Source organism: Phyllobates terribilis, unplaced genomic scaffold (assembly GCF_046119375.1).
Source record: "Phyllobates terribilis strain yellow unplaced genomic scaffold, ASM4611937v1 Scaffold_25__1_contigs__length_18738178, whole genome shotgun sequence".
Classification (NCBI taxonomy): domain Eukaryota; kingdom Metazoa; phylum Chordata; class Amphibia; order Anura; family Dendrobatidae; genus Phyllobates; species Phyllobates terribilis.
Window position 1 is genome coordinate 17,746,142 of NW_027362785.1, and position 22,987 is coordinate 17,769,128.

Below are 22,987 nucleotides of genomic sequence, written 5' to 3' on the forward strand. Positions count from 1 at the left end.
TTAGAGGTTTGTGTCCCGGATATCGCATTCTGGATTAGAGGTTTGTGTCCCGGATATCACGTTCTGGATTAGAGGTTTGTGTCCCGGATATCGCATTCTGGATTAGAGGTTTGTGTCCCGGATATCGCGATCTGGATTAGAGGTTTGTGTCCCGGATATCGCGATCTGGATTAGAGGTTTGTGTCCCGGATATCGCGTTCTGGATTAGAGGTTTGTGTCCCGGATATCGCGTTCTGGATTAGAGGTTTGTGTCCCGGATATCGCGTTCTGGATTAGAGGTTTGAGTCCCGGATATCGCGTTCTGGATTACAGATTTGTGTCCCGGATATCGCGTTCTGGATTAGAGGTTTGTGTCTCGGATATCGTGTTCTGGATTAGAGGTTTGTGTCCCGGATATCGGGATTAGAGATTTGTGTCCCGGATATCGCGTTCGGGATTAGAGGTTTGTGTCCCGGATATCGGGATTAGAGGTTTGTGTCCCGGATATCGGGATTAGAGGTTTGTGTCCCGGATATCGCGGTCTGGATTAGAGGTTTGTGTCCTGGATATCGCGTTCTGGATTAGAGGTTTGTGTCCTGGATATCGCGTTCTGGACTAGAGGTTTGTGTCCCAGATATCACGTTCTGGATTAGAGGTTTGTGTCCTGGATATCGCGATCTGGATTAGAGGTTTGTGTCCCAGATATCACGTTCTGGATTAGAGGTTTGTGTCCCGGATATCGTGTTCTGGATTAGAGGTTTGTGTCCCGGATATCGCGTTCTGGATTAGAGGTTTGTGTCCTGGATATCGGGATTAGAGGTTTTTGTCCCGCATATCGAGATTAGAGGTTTGTGTCCTGGATATCGCGTTCTGGATTAGAGGTTTGTGTCCCGGATATCGTGTTCTGGATTAGAGGTTTGTGTCCCGGATATCGCGTTCTGGATTAGAGGTTTGTGTCCCGGATATCGCGTTCTGGATTAGAGGTTTGTGTCCCGGATATAGCGTTCTGGATTAGAGGTTTGTGTCCCGGATATCGCGTTCTGGATTAGAGGTTTGTGTCTCGGATATCGCCTTCTGGATTAGAGGTTTAAGTCCCGGATATCGCGATCTGGATTAGAGGTTTGTGTCCCGGATATCGCCTTCTGGATTAGAGGTTTGTGTCCCGGATATCGCCTTCTGGATTAGAGGTTTAAGTCCCGGATATCGCGATCTGGATTAGAGGTTTGAGTCCCGGATATCGCGATCTGGATTAGAGGTTTGTGTTCCAGATATCTCGATCTGGATTAGAGGTTTGTGTCCCGGATATTGCATTCTGGATTAGAGGTTTAAGTCCCGGATATCGCGTTCTGGATTAGAGGTTTGTGTCCTGGATATCGCCTTCTGGATTAGAGGTTTAAGTCCCGGATATCGCGATCTGGATTAGAGGTTTGAGTCCCGGATATCGCGATCTGGATTAGAGGTTTGTGTCCCAGATATCGCATTCTGGATTAGAGGTTTGTGTCCCGGACACTTGCACGTTGCTTGGGAGAAGGTATGGTCCCATGTTTGGCACGTGTTCATCTGAACGATATTGAGGGATGTTGCTGTCTCCCACCGCCGTCGGTATTGGGGGGGCTTCTTACACACAGAGTTCTGGATTAGAGGAATGTGTCCGGAATGTGACATGTTGTAGATTTGAGCTTTTGGTTTTTTTAATCCAGGATTTTGCATGTGAGGAGTCCCGAGACGACTCTAGATTACAGTGTTCGGACATCGTGTGTGTTCTAGATTGTTAGATCTATGACTGGTATCTCTGAGATGTTCCAGACAAAATGTCTATGTCCCTGCGTGTTACAAGGGGTGTTCTGCATTTGGTGGTAAATGTACCGGACATTCTGGGTTAGAGGTCCGTGTTCTGGGTTAAAGGTCCGAGTTAGGGGTCCTGGGTTAGAGGTCCATGTTCTCGGTAGGGGTCTGGGTTTAGGCCCTTGTTCTGGGTTAGGGGTTTGTGTTCTGGCTTAGGGGTCCAAGTTCTGGGTTAGGGGTTGTGGAGACACGAGGATTCCAGGGCCGACTACCCCCATTAGTGGCACTCCGATTTTGGTGGGCACCCACAGAGAGGAGGTAATGACAAGTTTAGGAAGCTGACAGTCAATGGAGGCACGTGGCCAGATGATCTGATTGTCCCAACCTGGCTTTTCCAAACATCTCCATGATGCCAGGTGACCATAGGGGCCCAACCTGGCTTCTCTGAATGTCTCCATGGATTCAGTGATGGTCAATGGAGCAGATCTGTATCCCTCCAGCGGGGGCCGTGGTCCCTTAGGTTGCCATCCTATAAAATGTCAAATGTATCCCTCTTGATGGAGTCATGGTGTCCTGGCTGTTTTGTAGGGTCTCTCGTTTTGCAGAAGAATATAGATTCCTTTTTATACCCACAGCTGTTCTCCAGGCCATCATCCACAGGTCATGGGGAAGGTGGGATGAGAATAACTCTCATTGTTTGAGTATTTAATCAATCTGCATAGTTTGTCCTTCACTGTTTGCAGGTCAACAAGTTGCATGTACTTATCCAATGGGTAATCAACATATTAGGAAACATTAATTGTTCAATGACCCTGCGTCCCTGTCCTCCAAGAACAGAAACTCAATAAGCTGTAGGAGCTGATTTAATAGGTAAACAGCCGCTTTTCCTCACTTGCTGTCTGGGAAGTTCACTGACCTGATCTCTGATCAGCAGGATATGGGATCATCTCCCTGTTATACCGTCGTCATGATGATCGCAGGGGGGAGTGATAGGTGGAAAGCCCCTCCCACAAACAACTTTCTGGATACCACTGTCACTAAAGAGATGCCTCCGCTCCGACACACCGCTCTCACACACTGCTCTGATGCACTGAGCTGATCCACTGCTCCGACACACCACCTGTTTGTGACCCCTTCTCTAGATCATAGAGTTAGAGCATTGTGTATGTTCTGGTTATGTCTGAAATGTTCTGGATGAGCTCTGGGACATTACGTGTTCTGGATCAGCGGGTCTGCTCCAGGCTATTCCATGTTCTGGATCAGCGGGTCTGCTCTGGGCCATTATGTGTTTTGGATCAACTCCTGGCTATTCCATGTTCTGGATCATCAGGTTGGCTCTGGGCTATTACATTTTCTGGATCATCGGGTTGGCTTTCGGCCATTACATGTTCTGGATTGTGAGGAGCTGCCCATTTACTAAAGACTTTTCCAGGACGGAGCACTAATTTTCGTTAATCTTATTGTGTTTTCTTAGAGAATTGCTTGCTGTATTTTATTAATGTTCTGCTTTCTCATCAGTTTATGTACACCAATTTCACTTGTAAAGTGTCCAGCATTCTAGTAATCTCATCAGTATCTCAGGAGCCTCTAACCATTGTACAAATAGCGACTAGGCCAATTGTGGGGCTGTGTTTAAAGTAGATCCGACGGAGCCATCACCACAGGGAGTCTCACATTCAGAGCCAAGTGATGGGTTCGACCTGAGAAAAATAGCTCCACTATTACACACTTAACTTTTGGGGGGAGGGTGAGAGCAGTTCTTTCCCTTCAGGGGTCTGATCTCAGTGAAGGAGAAAAGAAGCCACATATAGGATCTAGTCTGAGGTCCTGGACCATGGATGGATCGATGGCATATGGAGTAGAGATCGGCTGCAAACTGGGCTGGATAAACATGCTACAGTTGTGGAATCTGTCGTCTGGATGTGATAAACTTTCTTAAAAGACTGTTGCTACTGGGATACCTTTTGCTTCTATCGTTTTATCAGTCATATGGAGGATCATGGACTCTGACTACAGACTATACTGGCTGTAGATATGAAATCTGTGGGCCAACCAAAAGTTGGGGGACAGTGAGTATGGCCTGGCACAAAGGCAGTGGAACTACCGCCCCGGGAATAGGATCTTGTGAACTGAGACATTTGTATTTTGGACATTTACTTGGAATTTCTGTATTACCATGGATGTGAGGAATAAAATATTGCTGCATCGTTAACCTGCCTAAGTGATTATTATAACCCACAATCTCGGATCTTTATAAGTGGTGGCAAGCGGTGGGTTCACCTATCTCTGGAGAGCATACCAGGGAAAGTTACTGAGACGTGACTTGGCAGAAGAGATGGCAGATTCCATCTACAACCTAATACAACGCTTGGTCGATTGGGACCGTGAACAACCACAGGAGGAGGTCAGTTCAGACGTGAAGGAGGGCATGTCCGAGGAGGGACTACAGCCCAGGGCTGTCATCCAGATGGCGGAGGATCGACTGACTGAGTTGAGGTGTTTAACCTGCCTAGGTGATTATTAAAACCCACAATCTCAGATCTTTACATGGATCATCGGTTTGTTTTTGGAGTATTCCATGTTCTGAATCAGCTCCTGCCTATTCCATGTTCTGGATCAGCTCCTGCCTATTCCATGTTCTGGATCAGCTCCTGCCTATTCCATGTTCTGGATCAGCTCCTGCCTATTCCATGTTCTGGATCAGCCCCTGCCTATTCCATGTTCTGGATCAGCTCCTGCCTATTCCATGTTCTGAATCAGGTCCTGGCCATTATATTTTCTGAATCAGCAAATCACTTCTGGGTTATTCCATGTTCTGGATCAGCTCATGGCCATTATATGTTCTGTATCAGCGGACCAGTTCTAGATTATTCCATGTTCTGGACCAGTTCCTGCATATTCCATGTTCTGGACCAGTTCCTGCATATTACATGTTCTGGATCAGCTTTAAGCTATTCCATGTTCTGGATCATCAGGTCATCTCTGGGCTCTTACATGTTCTGGATCAGCTACTGGCCATTATATGTTCTGGATCATTGGGTCATCTTTTGGCTATTCCATGTGCTGGATCAGCTCCTGCCTATTCCATGTCCTAGATCAGCAGGTTGGATCTGGGCTATTCCATGTTCTGGATCAGTTTCTGCCTATTCCATGTTCTTGATCTGCTCCTGGCCATTTTATGTTCTGGATCAGCTGACCAGTTCTGGATTATTCCATGTTCTGGACCGGGTGCTGCCTATTCCATGTCCTAGATCAGCAGGTTGGATCTGGGCTATTCCATGTTCTGGATCAGTTTCTGCCTATTCCATGTTCTTGATCTGCTCCTGGCCATTTTATGTTCTGGATCAGCTGACCAGTTCTGGATTATTCCATGTTCTGGACCGGGTGCTGCCTATTCCATGTTCTGGACCAGTTCCTGTCTATTCCATGTTCTGGATCAGGTCCGGGCTATTCCATGTTCTGAACTAGCTCCTGGCCCTTATATGTTCTGGATCATTGGGTCATCTTTTAGCTATTCCATGTTCGGGATCAGCTCCTGCTTATTCCATGTTCTGAATCAGCTCCTGCCTATCTCATGGTCTGGATCAGATCCTGGCCCTTATATGTTCTGGATCAGCAGATCACTTCTGGGTTATTCTATGTTATGGATCACGTTTGTGCCTATTCTATGTTCTGGACCAGTCCCTGCCTATTCTACGTTCTGGGTCATCAGGTCAGCTCTGGGCTATTACATGTTCTGGATCAGCTGCTGACCATTATATGTTCTGGATCACTGGGTGTCCTCTTGGCTATTCCATGTTCTGGATAAGCTCCTGCCTATTCCATGTTCTGGATCATCAGGTCAGCTCTAGGCTATTACATGTTCTGGATCAGCTGCTGGCCATTATATGTTCTGGATCATTAGGTGTTTTCTTGGCTATTCCATGTTCTGAATCAGCTCCTGTCTATTCCATGTTCTGGACAATTGGGTTGGCTATGGGCTATTCAATGTTCTTGATCAGTCCTCATCTATTCCATGTTCTGGATCAGCTCCTGCCTAGTCCATGTTCTGGATCATTGAGACATCTCTTGCCTATTCCATGTTCTGGATCATCTCCTGCCTATTCCATGTTCTGGATCATTGGGTCATCTATTACATGTTCTGGATCATTGGGTCATCTTGGGGCTATTCCATATTCTGGATTATTGGGTTGTCTCGGGGCTATTCAATGTTCTGGATCATTGGGTCATCTTGGGGCTATTCCATGTTCCGGATCAGCTCTTGCCTATTATATGTTCTGGGTTATTCCATGTTCTGGATAATTTGGTCGTCTATTCCATGTTCTGGATCATTGGGTAGTCTATTACATGTTCTGGATCATCGGGTCATCTTGGGGCTATTCCATGTTCCGGATCAGCTCTTGCCTATCATATGTTCTGTGTTATTCCATATTCTGGATCATTGGGTCGTCTATTCCATGTTCTGGATCATTGAGTCATCTATTCAATGTTCTGGATCATTGGGTAGTCTATTACATGTTCTGTATCATCGGGTCATCTTGGGGCTATTCCATGTTCTGAATCAGCTCCTGCCTATTCCATGTTCTGGATCAGCTCCTGCCTATTCCATGTTCTGGATCAGGTCCTGGCCATTATATTTTCTGAATCACCTAATCACTTCTGGGTTTTTCCATGTTCTGGATCAGCTCATGGCCATTATATGTTCTGTATCAGCGGACCAGTTCTAGATTATTCCATGTTCTGGACCAGTTCCTGCATATTCCATATTCTGGATCAGCTTTAAGCTATTCCATGTTCTGGATCATCAGGTCAGCTCTGGGCTCTTACATGTTCTGGATCAGCTACTGGCCATTATATGTTCTGGATCATTGGGTCATCTTTTGGCTATTCCATGTGCTGGATCAGCTCCTGCCTATTCCATGTCCTAGATCAGCAGGTTGGTTCTGGGCTATTCCATGTTCTGGATCAGTTTCTGCCTATTCCATGTTCTGGATCAGCTCCTGGCCATTATAGGTTCTGGATCAGCTGACCAGTTCTGGATTATTCCATGTTCTGGACTGGGTGCTGCCTATTCCATGTTCTGGAGCAGTTCCTGTCTATTCCATGTTCTGGATCAGGTCCGGGCTATTCCATGTTCTGGACTAGCTCCTGGCCCTTATATGTTCTGGATCATTGGGTGATCTTTTAGCTATTCCATGTTCTGGATCAGCTCCTGCTTATTCCATGTTCTGAATCAGCTCCTGCCTATCTCATGGTCTGGATCAGATCCTGGCCCTTATATGTTCTGGATCAGCAGATCACTTCTGGGTTATTCTATGTTATGGATCACGTTTGTGCCTATTCTATGTTCTGGACCAGTCCCTGCCTATTCTACGTTCTGGATCATCAGGTCAGCTTTGGGCTATTACATGTTCTGGATCAGCTGCTGACCATTATATGTTCTGGATCACTGGGTGTCCTCTTGGCTATTCCATGTTCTGGATCAGCTCCTGCCTATTCCATGTTCTGGATCATCAGGTCAGCTCTAGGCTATTACATGTTCTGGATCAGCTGCTGACCATTATATGTTCTGGATCATTAGGTGTTTTCTTGGCTATTCCATGTTCTGAATCAGCTCCTGTCTATTCCATGTTCTGGACAATTGGGTTGGCTATGGGCTATTCAATGTTCTGGATCAGTCCCCATCTATTCCATGTTCTGGATCAGCTCCTGCCTAGTCCATGTTCTGGATCATTGAGACATCTCTTGCCTATTCCATGTTCTGGATCATCTCCTGCCTATTCCATGTTCTGGATCATTGAGTCGTCTTGGGGCTATTCCTTGCTCTAGATCAGCACCTGCCTATTATATGTTCTGGGCTATTCCATGTTCTGGATCATCGGGTCATCTATTCCATGTTCTGGATCATTGGGTCATCTGTTCCATGCTCTGGATCATTGGGTCATCTATTCCATGTTCTGGATCATCGGGTCATCTATTCCATGTTCTGGATCATCGGGTCATCTATTCCATGCTCTGGATCATTGGGTCATCTTGGGGGTGATTCCATGTTCTAGATCAGCTCCTGCCTATTATATGTTCTGGGCTATTCCATGCTCTGGATCGGGTTCGCGATGTCCGAAGAGCTTTATGCGGCTGCCGCTGTCACTATTATCGGCCGTGCGTCATTCTGGGAAATCCTGGCTGATAGAAGAAATGGTGCAACGTCCTGACTCGAAACGTCGCTGCTTTTCCCATCTTTTCGTCGAGGAAGCCGCGTGTGAGGAGCTGCCGACCACATCCTGCTGACGCGTCTTTCACATTTCCCTTTTCGCTGTGGCCCGGACACGTCTCCATGCTGTTTGACATCGCATTTTCTCGACTTGTCTCTGTTCACACATTGTGTGTCTCTGATGAGACCACACCGTGTGACTGCGCTCCTATCTGTGGTGCCGCTGCGCTCGCTGTGGTCAGCCGCCATCACTGAAACGTCTCTGAATTCGCAGCAACTCCCGCTGATCTCATGTTAGATGCAAGATCCATGGGAAATAGCTGATAACAGGGAAAAGCAGATTGTATTCCCCTGTGCTACTGTAGTCAGTCTGGGGTAGCTGATAACAGAGAGTAATAGTACATGGTCAGACTGCAGCAGAACTGACAGTGATGCAGGCCGGTCATGTGCTGAGTATTGGCCGCTGATCTCCAGTTCTGTGGTTAGCGCTTCCTGTTCCTGTCCTGCCAGTTGTGAAATCTGTACAAAAAGGATGAAAATGATCCCGCTGACGGCGCAGAGGCAATCACCGGGGTCCTTTCCTGCTGACGGCGCAGAGGCAATCACCGGGGTCCATTCCCGCTGACGGCGCAGAGGCAATCACGGGGGTCCGTTCCTGCTGACGGCGCAGAGGCAATCACCGGGGTCCGTTCCCGCTGACGGCGCAGAGGCAATCACCGGGGTCTATTCCCGCTGACGGCGCAGAGGCAATCACCGGGGTCCGATCCCGCTGACGGCGCAGAGGCAATCACCGGGGTCCGTTCCCGCTGACGGCGCAGAGGCAATCACCGGGGTCCATTCCCGCTGACGGCGCAGAGGCAATCACCGGGGTCCATTCCCGCTGACGGTGCAGAGGCAATCACCGGGGTCCGTTCCCGCTGACGGCGCAGAGGCAATCACCGGGGTCCGTTCCCGCTGATGGCGCAGAGGCAATCACCGGGGTCCATTCCCGCTGACGGCGCAGAGGCAATCACCGGGGTCCGTTCCCGCTGATGGCGCAGAGGCAATCACCGGGGTCCATTCCCGCTGACGGCGCAGAGGCAATCACCGGGGTCCGATCCCGCTGACGGCGCAGAGGCAATCACCGGGGTCCGATCCCGCTGACGGCGCAGAGGCAATCACCGGGGTCCATTCCCGCTGACGGCGCAGAGGCAATCACCGGGGTCCATTCCCGCTGACGGCGCAGAGGCAATCACCGGGGTCCATTCCCGCTGACGGCGCAGAGGCAATCACCAGGGTCCGTTCCCGCTGACGGCGCAGAGGCAATCACCGGGGTCCGTTCCCGCTGACGGCGCAGAGGCAATCACCGGGGTCCGTTCCCGCTGACGGCGCAGAGGCAATCACCGGGGTCCGTTCCCGCTGACGGCGCAGAGGCAATCACCGGGGTCCATTCCCGCTGACGGCGCAGAGGCAATCACTGGGGTCCATTCCCGCTGACGGCGCAGAGGCAATCACCGGGGTCTATTCCCGCTGACGGCGCAGAGGCAATCACCGGGGTCCGATCCCGCTGACGGCGCAGAGGCAATCACCGGGGTCCATTCCCGCTGACGGCGCAGAGGCAATCACCGGGGTCCGTTCCCGCTGACGGTGCAGAGGCAATCACCGGGGTCCGTTCCCGCTGACGGTGCAGAGGCAATCACCGGGGTCCGTTCCCGCTGACGGCGCAGAGGCAATCACCGGGGTCCATTCCCACTGACGGTGCAGAGGCAATCACCGGGGTCCGTTCCCGCTGACGGTGCAGAGGCAATCACCGGGTTCCGTTCCCGCTGACGGCGCAGAGGCAATCACCGGGGTCCGTTCCTGCTGACGGTGCAGAGGCAATCACCGGGGTCCGTTCCCGCTGACGGTGCAGAGGCAATCACCGGGCTCAGTTCCCGCTGACGGCGCAGAGGCAATCACCGGGGTCCGTTCCTGCTGACGGTGCAGAGGCAATCACCGGGGTCCGTTCCCGCTGACGGTGCAGAGGCAATCACCGGGGTCCGTTCCCGCTGACGGCGCAGAGGCAATCACCGGGGTCCATTCCCACTGACGGTGCAGAGGCAATCACCGGGGTCCGTTCCTGATGACGGTGCAGAGGCAATCACCGGGGTCCGTTCCCGCTGATGTTGGAATGATCTGCGTTCAATAAGGGGAGCGTAGCTTCATGTATAGGATCATGTCTATGTCGCAGCACAACCAACAGATCTCTTGATCTAGAAACATTTAAGGGGCTGAAAGAGACAGGAGAGTTTGTAACTGGACAGAGGGGTCTGGAGAAGGACATACAGTAGAAATTTTGAAAATGGTAGAGAAGTCTGGATGAAGATAGAGGTATTGGGAAGGAGGGGTTAAAGGATTTCAAAGACTTCTTGAAGGGGAAAGAGGGGTCTTAAGGTGTGGAGACACGGAAGTCAGTGGGTGCTCTCATCGCTGAACCGACTGTTTGTAGAAAGACTGCATGGATCAGGGCTCATCCCACTGAACGCCCGCTCTCCTTTCCCGTGGGCAGAATACTACTCAGACAACACAAGGTGAACCATCAACAGACAGTACCATATAGAACAGTCCCGGCAAATACCCAAGATGGTGCAAATTACAGAGTCTCACCTGTCCGCTGACTCGCCGGAATTAGAGCAGCTGCCACTTCGAGGCTTCCAGGGCCGACTACATCCACCAGTGGCACCCCGCTTTTGGCTGGCACCCACAGAGAGAAGGTAGTGACAAGCTTAGGAAGCTGACAGTCCATTGAAGTATGTGACCAGGTGACCGAAGGGTCCCAACCTGGCTTCTCCAAACGTCTCCATAGGGCCAGTGATGGTCAATAGAGAAGATCTGTATTTTTCCAGCTAGAGACATGGTCCCTTGGGCTGGCATCCTGTAGAATGTCAAATCTGTGTCCCTCTTGATGATGCCATGGTATTCTGGGTGCTGTTCTGTAGTCTCCTTTTTTTGCAGAAGGATATAGATCCTTTTTTGCACCCACATCTTTGGTTCAAGCCATCGTCCACAGGCCAGGGGGAAGATGGGATGAAATTAACTCTCATTGTTTTGAGTAATCAATCTGCATATTTTGCCCTTCATTGTTTGCAAGTCAACAAGCTACATGAACTTCTACAATGGGTAATCAACAGATAAGCCAACATTGATCAATGACCCTGCATCCCTGTCCTCCAAAGATAGCAACACAGTCACCTGTAGAAGCTGATATAATAGGTAAACAGCAGGCATTTAACAATTCACAAGAGCGCTAGAAAAATCGGGAAGACATGGAGATCTAAAGGAGACAAAGGATTTTAAAGAGCCTGGATCTGGAGGGGAGAGAAGTGTCTGGAGGATATGGGAGTCTGGGGAGGGTCTGGAAAGAGACAAAGGGATTTGGAGGGAAAATTAATCTAGAGGGCGACAAGGGTCTTAAGGGCACTGATGAATCTGGAGGATAGAAAAGTCTGAAGAAGGACAAAGGAGTGTGCCGTGTCCAGAAGGATATGGAGTGTGCTCTGGAGGATAACCAAGGGATCTGAAGGCGACAGAAGGGACAAAGGAGGCTGGTGTTGTGTCTGTAGGACAGAAGACTCTGGATAGGAAAGACGGGTCTGTAGAGTAGCCCTGGGAGCAGGCAGAGCTGCCTGTGGAGGGGTCTTTTGGGGACAAAGGAGCCTGGGAGTGAACAGAGCAGTGTGATGGGATGGGCACGGCACTGAAGGTTGATCAACAAGTGGCAGAGTATTCTGGAGAGAGGGGGAACACTGGCCTGCCGGAAGAGTCTGAAGAGAGGTGAAACAAGAGTTTGCTGGAGGACTCTGGAGAGAGGGGGAACACGGGTCTGCCGGAGGAGTCAGGAGAGAGGGGGCACCGGGGTCTGCCAGAGGTGTCTGGAGAGAGGGGGCAAGGGGCTCTTCCAGACGAGTCTGGAGAGAGGGGGAACAGTGCTCTTCCAGAGGAGTCTGGAGAGAAGGGGCACCGGGGTCTGCCGGAAGAGTCTGGAGAGAGGTGAAACAGGAGTTTGCTGGAGGACTCTGGAGAGAGGGGGAACACGCGTCTGCCGGAGGAGTCAGGAGAGAGGAGGTATCGGGGTCTGCCGCAGGAGTCTGGAGAGAGGGGGCAAGGGGCTCTTCCAGACGAGTCTGGAGAGAGGGGGCACAGTGCTCTTTCAGAGGAGTCTGGAGAGAAGGGGCACCGGGGCCTGCCGGAAGAGTCTGGAGAGAGGTGAAACAGGAGTTTGCTGGAGGACTCTGGAGAGAGGGGGAACACGCGTCTGCCGGAGGAGTCAGGAGAGAGGAGGTATCGGGGTCTGCCACAGGAGTCGGGAGAGAGGGGGCAAGGGGCTCTTCCAGACGAGTCTGGAGAGAGGGGGCACAGTGCTCTTCCAGAGGAGTCTGGAGAGAAGGGGCACCGGGGTCTGCCGGAAGAGTCTGGAGATAGGGGGCACAGGGGCTCTTCCAGAGGAGTCTGGAGAGAGGGGAGGGGCTCTTCCAGAGGAGTCTGGAGAGAGGGGAGGGGCTCTTCCAGAGGAGTCTGGAGAGAAGGGGCACCGGGGCCTGCCGGAAGAGTCTGGAGAGAGGTGAAACAGGAGTTTGCTGGAGGACTCTGGAGAGAGGGGGAACACGCGTCTGCCGGAGGAGTCAGGAGAGAGGGGAGGGGCTCTTCCAGAGGAGTCTGGAGATAGGGGGCACAGGGGCTCTTCCAGAGGAGTCTGGAGAGAGGGGAGGGGCTCTTCCAGAGGAGTCTGGAAGACAGGGGGCACAGGGGTCTGCCGGAGGAGTCTAGAGATAGGGGGCACAGGGGTCTGCCGGAGGAGTCTGGAGAGAGGGGGCACAGGGGTCTGCCAGAGGAGTCTGGAGAGAGGGGGCACGGGGCTCTTCCAGAGGAGTCTGGAGAGAAGGGGCACCGGGCTGTGCTGGAGAAGGTGACGCGTGTCATATATTCCACTTTTCAGTCTGTCATCCGCTTGTCGTGTCTCCACAGAGCCAGTTTGGGCATCATGCGCTATTGGGGTCTTTGTTTGCTTGGAGTGCTCGGGGGTCCACAGGAACCCAAAAATTGGCAAGGTGAAATCTATACAACTGGACTACATGGAACAAGACATTGTACAGGTGAGGACCCCTGAGATGGCAGCTGCTCCCTGTGGGGCCGCCTCTCCCTTCTCGTCCCACCCTGTAGGGTCTTATATGTTCCACATCGTTCTATTACATACTGATCTGCCTTCCTACATACAGTTATTGAGGAATAACTAAGTACACCCCCCTGTGCATTCTGTGATCTTATGTATCAGGGTACATTGAAGAACAATATACAAATCTAATCCTGATAACTACTGTGAAGATCTGAGGTTGTGGCTTGTAATAATCACCTCGACAGGTTAACGATGCAACTATTTTTTATTCCTTACATCCATGGTTTTACAACAACTCCAGATAAATGGCCAAAATACAGTTCTCTCAGTCCTCAAAATCACCTCCCCGGGAAGGTAGCTCCACTGTCCCCATACCGGCCAATACTCCCTCTTTCCCAACTTTTAGTTGGCCCACAGATTTCGTATCTCCCACCAGTATAGTCTGCAGTCACAGTCCACGCTCCTCCAGATAATGTGTAACGCAATAGTTGCCCATGTTTCCAGCAGCAAAAAAAAGCAGAAAGTTCATCAAATCCAGATGACAGATCCCACTACTGTAGCACGTTTCTCAGGTCAGCTGGCAACCGATCTCCAAACTCCATAGGCCATCCATCCATGGGCTCCAGGACCTCATCCATAGATCCATGGATCTTCACCCCTCAACGTTACTCCACCAACTCTCTGACTAAACATGTGGCCATCCATCCATGGGCTCCAGGACCTCATCCATAGATCCATGGATCTTCACCCCTCAACGTTACTCCACCAACTCTCTGACTAAACATGTGGCCATCCATCCATGGGCTCCAGGACCTCATCCATAGATCCATGGATCTTCACCCCTCAACGTTACTCCACCAACTCTCTGACTAAACATGTGGCCATCCATCCATGGGCTCCAGGACCTCATCCATAGATCCATGGATCTTCACCCCTCAACGTTACTCCACCAACTCTCTGACTAAACATGTGGCTTATCCCTCCCTCCCGGGGATTAGCCCCCTGAATGGGTGGAAGTGTTCACCCCCCCCCCCCCAAAGCTAATTGTGTATTGGTGGAGGTTTTATTTTTCAGGCCAGACCCATCACCTGGGACTGTATGTGAGACTCCCTGTGGTGACGTCTTCTCTGGGTCTACTAATCCCATCCACACAATGGGCCTAGTGGCTGGGAGAACATGGTTTAAGGCCCCTGAGACACTGATGAGATTAATGGAATGATTGCTTTATCTTTACCTTTAGCAATCTCCTGTCTGACCTTATGTATACATAAGATACATCCTGCATTTCTTCCTCTGCTTACTGTCACTGAATGGAAACATTGATTCCTGAGGCTGAACTGATGAGCAAGCAAATCTCTAATAAAGCACAACAATAAGATTGATGGAACCGGTGCTCCGTGCTGGAAAAAGTCTGCATCCCATAGTGCTGTGGACTCCGCTCTACTTCCATTGGTCCAATAGTCTTTAGAACAATGCCAGCTCCTCCCCCACTTTTTCAACACAGACACAAATTTAAGAGGTTTCACTTTCATGAGAACGAAACTTTGTATCATCCAGTTTCTTCAAAGCATATTCCATGTCGTCCTTGCGAATGAAGTCCACAGTCTCCATTCCACCCTGGTGTAGATCAGTATAATAGACCTCTCCAGCTTCTCTCTTATGATCTATCAGATCCTGCCAACTCCCTGATGGGGAAGCCCTGAGACGAGGTCTCTATATTCAGTTCGCTGGAACAGGGGTCTGTTTGTTCCGCAGGATCCTCCATCCCCCCCCCTGATCTCTGGTTTGACCTGGGAAACTCCACATGTACCCAACGAACGGGAACCATACCTGTAACCATTGCGTCCAACCCCAGAGAGCTGACCTCCAGATAGGGGGATAGTCACTTGGCGGTCTGTTAAATAATGTTCTGGGGGGACAATATCTGGGCTGACCAGAGTGTTGGTAGACCTAGTGTCCCAAAGTCCCTGGGACTCCTCCCTGATGTCATTTATCTCCCCCAGATCACGTTCCTTCATGGTAACAGTCATTGCATTTTGTGTATTTGGGTTACGACATTGGCCCAGTGGCACACCAATCCTGCTCCTAGGTTGTTTCCCAGCAACACATCTACTGGTAGGTGCCACACTACTCCTACATCCACCATTCCATGACTGTGACCCCAGTCTAAATGTAGTCGGGTCCTACGAATGTTCAAAGATTCTCCTCCGGCTATGTTGACTAACATACGGCTGCCGGGGACAATACATTGGTCCAGTACTAAATGTTCTTTGATCAATGTGACTGAGGCTCCAGAGTCACGGAGTCCCGGAGCCTCCACGCCCTCTACCCAGACCGGCTGCAGATGCTGGTTCATGGTCGCTGAGGTGTCCCATCTAGTCTGGGACTCTTGTCCTTGTACCACATATACCTCTTCCTCTTCTGGCTGGGGTAGTGGGATCCTCTCCCCCAGAATTGCAGCACAGTGTTCACCGGTTGAGGGTGCGGATGATGTGGGCTAGAACGTTTCTGGCATCCCCAATGCGTCCACAGTTATGGCAGCTTAACCCCAACCCCGACGTGGGCTGTACTTGGGGGCTTGGGAAACCTCCCCCCCTTTGTGAAGTCAGAAATCCCCACAGTACCTCCTCTCGGTGGTCCATGGGTCTCTCTGGCCTCACTGTAAGCTCCTGTTCCTGACTCACTGGGTCCGTACTTCCACGTAGCCCTGGTCGATCCACAACTGTAGCATGTGTGTTCAGCCCAGTCGGCAACCAGACTCCAAACAGCATAGGCCATCCCTCCATGGCTCCAGGACCTCAGCCTAGATCCTCTCCCTTCGACATCATTCCACCCTCTCCCTGACTAAAATGTGGCTTATTCCTCCCTCCTGGGGATCATACACCGGGCCCCTCCTATATATCGGGCCCGGTCCTCTCTATACACCGGGCCCCGCCATCACTTTTGAATTTGTTTTTCTTTGTTTCTTGTCTCAGTTCCTGCAGAGTCGCGGGAACAGAAGAGCCCAGGAAGAATACGAAGCCTTCGTGCCTCCATATTATTACCGCCCCACGGAGAAGGACTGCAAGTAGGTGCCACACGGGGCCACGGCGCAGGCACAGCAGACTTCAGTGTCTCATTTCTCAATGGCATCGTGTGGAGATGTGACTGATCCCTAAGCCCCAGGACCGCACCGCCTTCCTGGCCAAACCCAGTGCTGGCCATCACAGCCGGGCAGGATTGCGAGGCTGTGGCGTAGGTTTCTGAGGCCTGGGTAGGAGCGCAAGTCTGCGGCACAGGTGTCTGAGGCCCGGGCAGGAGCGCGAGGCCGAGAGGTGCAGGAGTCTGAGGCCAGGGGCGAGTGGTTACCGCTCCGTTGTTTTTTCCTTTAGGGTATTGAGGGAACAATGGATCCGAGCGAAGTACGAGCGTCAGGAGTTCAGATCTGGTGAGCGGTGTCGCTACGCCGTCGGTAAGTGCAGGACTTGCGGTAGAGGCCCGGTTTGAGCGCGCGGAGGCCGGCCTCAGGTGTCCATTACACGGCCTCCAATTTTTCTCTGACAGATTTTAAAGAAGGCGTCCTGTGGAAGAAAGGACGAAACAAAGGGCAGTTCCTGGAGAGACTGTTCACATTCTCCGAGAGCGACGGCATGCTTACCTACTGCACCAAGGACAAAGTGAGTGTGCTGCCGGCGCCGCTTATCTCCCAGGGGCACCTGTGAGGGTCTCCTTGCCGGTTACCACCTCCATGGGGCGAGTGGTGCAGCAGATGGCATCTCACCCAGGGATTGGCCCCTGCAGGTCGGGCATTGAGGAGGCTTGGACTGGCCCATGGGAGGGCAGGAGAATCCTCTGGTGGGCCCCCGTGCAAGAGTGGGCCACCACCCTCTTATATGAGCAGTACTGAGCACTATACATTAGAATCACTATGTACAGACAAAGGCTGTAACTTATTAATGTAACATGTCATTGTTATATACAGTGGTGTGAAAAAGTATTTGCCCCCTTCCTGATTTCTTATTCTTTTCCATGTTTGTCACTTAAAAGTTTCAGATCACAAAACAAATGTAAATATTAGACAAAGATAACACAAGTAACCACAAAATGCAGTTTTTACATGAAGATCTTTATTATTAAGGGAAAAAGAAATCCAAACCTACAGGGCCCTGTGTGATTGTGATTGCCCCTAAACCTAATAACTGGTTGGGCTCTTAGCAGCAACAACTGCAATCAAGCTTTTGCGATAACTGGAAATGAGTCTTTACAACGATCTGCAGGAATTTTGGCCGCTCATCTTTGCAGAATTGTAATTCAGCCACACTGGAGGGTTTCCGAGCATGAACCGTCTTCTTAAGGTCCAGCCGCAGCATCTCAATCGGATTGAGGTCAGGACTGTGACTAGGTCACTCCAAAGTCTTCATTTTGTTTTTCTTAAGCCATTCAGAGGTGTACTTGCTGGTGTACTTTGGATCATTGTCCTGCTGTATAACCCAAGTGCGCTTCAGCTTGAGGCCACAGATGACAGGACCTTCTCCTTCAGGATTTTTTGGTGGACAGCAGAATTCATGGTTCCATTTACCACAGCAAGTCTTCCAGGTCCTGAAGCAGCAAAACAGCCCCAGACCATCACACTACCACCACCATATTTTACTGTTGGTATGATGTTCCTTTTATGAAATGCTGTGTTACTTCTACGCCAGATATAATAGGACATACACCTTCCAAAAACCTCAACTTTTGTCTCGTCAATCCACAGAATATTCTCCCAAAAGTCTTGGCGATCATCAAGATGTTTTCTGGCAAAACTAAGACTAGCCTTTATGTTCTCTTTGCTCAGCAGTGGTTTTCGTCTTGGAACTCTGCCATGCTGCCATTTTGGCCCAGTCTCTTTCTTATGGTGGAGTCATGAGCACTGACCTTAACTGAGGCAAGTGAGGCCCGCAGTTCTATGGATGTTGTTGTGGGGTCTTTTGTGACCTCTTGGATGAGTCGTTGCTGTGCTGTTGGGGTAATTTTGGTCGGCCGGTCACTCCTGGGAAGGTTCACCACTGTTCCGTGTGTTTACCATTTGTGGATAATGGCTCTCACTGTGTTTTGCAGGAGTCCTAAAGCTTTGGAAATGGCTTTATAACTTTTTCCAGGCTGATGGATCTCAATTACATTGTTACGCATTTGCTCCTGAATTTCTTTGGATCGCAGCATGATGTGTAGTTTTTGAGGATCTTTTGGTCTACTTCATGTGTGGCAGTAATCAGGCCTTTGTGTGGCTGGGAAATTGAACTCAGCTTCCCAAAGATGTGATAAATCACAGCTAATTTATGTTTTATGGGGGGGCAATCACTATCACACAGGACCCTGTAGGTTTGGATTTCTTCCCTTAATAATAAAAACCTTCATTTTATAATCTGCATTTTGTGTTATCTTTCTGTAATAGTTACATTTGTTTTGTGATCTGAAACAGTTACCTGTGACAAACATGGAAAAGAATAAGAAATCAGGAAGGGGGCAAATACTTTCACACCACTGTACATGTGACGGAGGAGAATGTGACATTCACATGTAGCTGATTAGTGGCCCCTGGAGTTGGTTACAGATGGGCCCCTGGCTCCCCAGTCCGACTTGATGGGGGATTCGCTGGATGTTTTCTCGTCCTCAGCGCAATAAACCCAAGGGCCGGTTTCCCATCCGGAGCCTGAACGCCACATTCCAGTGTGAGAAGATGGAGCTGGAGCACGGGCTGGAGATCACCTGTGTGCAGGGCGGGCGGACCAGGAGCATCTACGTGTACCACAAGGACGGGGAGGTGGGTGATGCCATCCCCTGCAGAGCCCCTCGCCCACAGCGCCCCTCACCCACAGCGCCCCCTCACCAGCAGCACCCCTCACCAGCAGCGCCCCTCACCAGCAGCGCCCCTCACCCGCAGCGCCCCTCACCCACACTGCCCCTCACCCACAGCGCCCCTCACCCGCAGCGCCCCTCGCCAGCAGCGCCCCTCACCCGCAGCGCCCCTCGCCCACACTGCCCCTCACCCACAGAGCCCCTCACCAGCAGCGCCCCTCACCTGCAGTTCCCCTCGCCCACACTGCCCCTCACCCACAGAGCCCCTCGCCAGCAGCGCCCCTCACTCGCAGTTCCCCTCGCCCACACTGCCCCTCACCCACAGAGCCCCTCGCCAGCAGCGCCCCTCACCCGCAGCGCCCCTCGCCCACACTGCCCCTCACCCACAGAGCCCCTCACCAGCAGCGCCCCTCACCTGCAGTTCCCCTCGCCCACACTGCCCCTCACCCACAGAGCCCCTCACCAGCAGCGTCCCTCACCTGCAGTTCCCCTCGCCCACACTGCCCCTCACCCACAGAGCCCCTCGCCAGCAGCGCCCCTCACCCGCAGCGCCCCTCGCCCACACTGCCCCTCACCCACAGAGCCCCTCGCCAGTAGCGCCCCTCACCCACACTGCCTCTCACCCGCAGCGCCTCTCACCCGCAGCGCCCCTCACCAGCAGCACCCCTCACCCGCAGCGCCCCTCACCCGCAGCGCCCCTCACCTGCAGCGCCCCTTACCAGCAGCGCCCCTCACCCGCAGCGCCCCTCGCCCACACCACCCCTCGCCAGCCCACTCTCACATCTGTCAGAAATCCTCATCTTGTGATGGCAGGAAATCGTCACTTGGTACAACGTCCTCCGCGCCGCGCGCTTCAACTATCTGAAGAAGACGTTCCCAGACACTCCAGAGGCCGAGGTAAGAGTGCGAGTGTGGAGGGCAGCACGCGGAGCCACGAGTGTGGAGGGCAGCGCGCGGAGCCGCGAGTGTGGAGGGCAGCGCGCGGAGCCGCGAGTGTGGAGGTCAGCGCGCGGAGCCGCGAGTGTGGAGGTCAGCGCGCAGAGCCGCGAGTGTGGAGGTCAGCGCGCGGAGCCGCGAGTGTGGAGGGCAGCGCGCGGAGCCGCGAGTGTGGAGGGCAGCGCGCGGAGCCGCGAGTGTGGAGGTCAGCGCGCGGAGCCGCGAGTGTGGAGGTCAGCGCGCAGAGCCGCGAGTGTGGAGGTCAGCGCGCGGAGCCGCGAGTGTGGAGGACAGCGCGCAGAGCCGCGAGTGTGGAGGACAGCGCGCAGAGCCGCGAGTGTGGAGGACAGCGCGCAGAGCCGCGAGTGTGGAGGGCAGCGCGCGGAGCCGCGAGTGTGGAGGACAGCGCGCGGAGCCGCGAGTGTGGAGGACAGCGCGCAGAGCCGCGAGTGTGGAGGTCAGCGCGCAGAGCCGCGAGTGTGGAGGTCAGCACGCAGAGCCGCGAGTGTGGAGGACAGGGCTCGGAGCCGCGAGTGTGGAGGACAGCGCGCGGAGCCGCGAGTATGGAGGGCAGCGCGCGGAGCCGCGAGTGTGGAGGGCAGCGCGCAGAGCCGCGAGTGTGGAGGGCAGCGCGCAGAGCCGCGAGTGTGGAGGTCAGCGCGCGGAGCCGCGAGTGTGGAGGACAGCGCGCGGAGCCACGAGTGTGGAGGGCAGCGCGCGGAGCCGCGAGTGTGGAGGGCAGCGCGCGGAGCCGCGAGTGTGGAGGTCAGCGCGCAGAGCCGCGAGTGTGGAGGACAGGGCTCGGAGCCGCGAGTGTGGAGGACAGCGCGCGGAGCCGCGAGTATGGAGGGCAGCGCGCGGAGCCGCGAGTGTGGAGGTCAGCGCGCGGAGCCGCGAGTGTGGAGGGCAGCGCGCAGAGCCGCGAGTGTGGAGGTCAGCGCGCGGAGCCGCGAGTGTGGAGGACAGCGCGCGGAGCCACGAGTGTGGAGGGCAGCGCGCGGAGCCGCGAGTGTGGAGGTCAGCGCGCAGAGCCGCGAGTGTGGAGGTCAGCGCGCGGAGCCGCGAGTGTGGAGGACAGGGCTCGGAGCCGCGAGTGTGGAGGACAGCGCGCGGAGCCGCGAGTATGGAGGGCAGCGCGCGGAGCCGCGAGTGTGGAGGTCAGCGCGCGGAGCCGCGAGTGTGGAGGGCAGCGCGCAGAGCCGCGAGTGTGGAGGACAGGGCTCGGAGCCGCGAGTGTGGAGGACAGCGCGCGGAGCCGCGAGTATGGAGGGCAGCGCGCGGAGCCGCGAGTGTGGAGGTCAGCGCGCGGAGCCGCGAGTGTGGAGGGCAGCGCGCAGAGCCGCGAGTGTGGAGGTCAGCGCGCGGAGCCGCGAGTGTGGAGGACAGCGCGCAGAGCCGCGAGTGTGGAGGTCAGCGCGCAGAGCCGCGAGTGTGGAGGTCAGCACGCAGAGCCGCGAGTGTGGAGGACAGGGCTCGGAGCCGCGAGTGTGGAGGACAGCGCGCGGAGCCGCGAGTATGGAGGGCAGCGCGCGGAGCCGCGAGTGTGGAGGTCAGCGCGCAGAGCCGCGAGTGTGGAGGGCAGCGCGCAGAGCCGCGAGTGTGGAGGTCAGCGCGCGGAGCCGCGAGTGTGGAGGACAGCGCGCGGAGCCACGAGTGTGGAGGGCAGCGCGGAGCCGCGAGTGTGGAGGTCAGCGCGCGGAGCCGCGAGTGTGGAGGTCAGCGCGCAGAGCCGCGAGTGTGGAGGTCAGCGCGCAGAGCCGCGAGTGTGGAGGTCAGCGCGCAGAGCCACGAGTGTGGAGGACAGCGCGCGGAGCCGCGAGTGTGGAGGACAGCGCGCGGAGCCGCGAGTGTGGAGGACAGCGCGCGGAGCCGCGTGTGTGGAGGACAGCGCACGGAGCCGCGAGTGTGGAGGGAAGCAGGCGGAGCCGCGAGTGTGGAGGGAAGCAGGCGGAGCCGCGAGTGTGGAGGGCAGCGCGCGGAGCCGCGAGTGTGGAGGTCAGCTCCTGCGGTCACTCCTATTACACCAGGCGCAGGTTGTGCTCCACTTTGTACATCGGGCAGCAATATTAATCTACTGGTATAATTGTGAAAGGAGAATAGCGTATGATCTGGCAATGGGAGAGAATGGTGCGTGATCCGGCGATGGGGGACAATGGTGGGTGATCCGGCGATGGGGGACAATGGTGGGTGATCCGGCGATGGGGGAGAAGGGCGCGTGATCTGGCGATGGGAGAATGGCACGTGATCCGGCGATGGGGGAGAATGGGGGGTGATCCGGCGATGGGGGACAATGGTGGGTGATCTGGCGATGGGGGACAATGCCGGGTGATCTGGCGATGGGAGAGAATGGGGGGTGATCCGGCGATGGGGGACAATGGTGGGTGATCTGGCGATGGGGGACAATGCCGGGTGATCTGGCGATGGGAGAGAATGGGGGGTGATCCGGCGATGGGGGAGAATAGTGCGTGATCTGGGGATGGGGGAGAATGGTGCGTAATCCGGCGATGGGGGAGAATGACGGGTGATCTGGCGATGGGGGAGAATGGCGGGTGATCTGGCGATGGGGGAGAATGGCGGGTGATCTGGCGATGGGGGAGAATGGTGGGTGATCTGGCGATGGGAGAGAATGGGGGGTGATCTGGCGATGGGGGACAATGGTGGGTGATCTGGCGATGGGGGACAATGCCGGGTGATCTGGCGATGGGAGAGAATGGGGGGTGATCCGGCGATGGGGGACAATGGTGGGTGATCTGGCGATGGGGGACAATGCCGGGTGATCTGGCGATGGGAGAGAATGGGGGGTGATCCGGCGATGGGGGAGAATAGTGCGTGATCTGGGGATGGGGGAGAATGGTGCGTAATCCGGCGATGGGGGAGAATGACGGGTGATCTGGCGATGGGGGAGAATGGCGGGTGATCTGGCGATGGGGGAGAATGGCGGGTGATCTGGCGATGGGGGAGAATGGTGGGTGATCTGGCGATGGGAGAGAATGGCGCGTGATCCGGCGATGGGGGAGAATGGCGGGTGATCTGGTGATGGGGGAGAATGGTGGACTCTGGGGCTGGGAGAGAATCGAGTGCATGGACGGAGCTTGCAGAGATTTCCTCGCTGACTATCGGGGTGGATC

At 53.8% G+C, this 22,987-nt stretch overlaps 1 protein-coding gene across 1 annotated transcript in view; it reads left to right on the top strand.

Moving 5' to 3' along the window:
• ADAP2 (ArfGAP with dual PH domains 2) overlaps nt 1-22,987 on the top strand; it is a 42,747-nt gene that overhangs the window by 8,503 nt on the left and 11,257 nt on the right. Inside the window, exons 2-7 of the mRNA XM_073660389.1 lie at nt 12,959-13,086; nt 16,082-16,173; nt 16,478-16,557; nt 16,650-16,762; nt 18,742-18,888; nt 19,737-19,820. Coding sequence (XP_073516490.1) covers nt 12,959-13,086; nt 16,082-16,173; nt 16,478-16,557; nt 16,650-16,762; nt 18,742-18,888; nt 19,737-19,820 — 644 coding nt within the window. The remainder of the gene's footprint in view (nt 1-12,958; nt 13,087-16,081; nt 16,174-16,477; nt 16,558-16,649; nt 16,763-18,741; nt 18,889-19,736; nt 19,821-22,987) is intronic.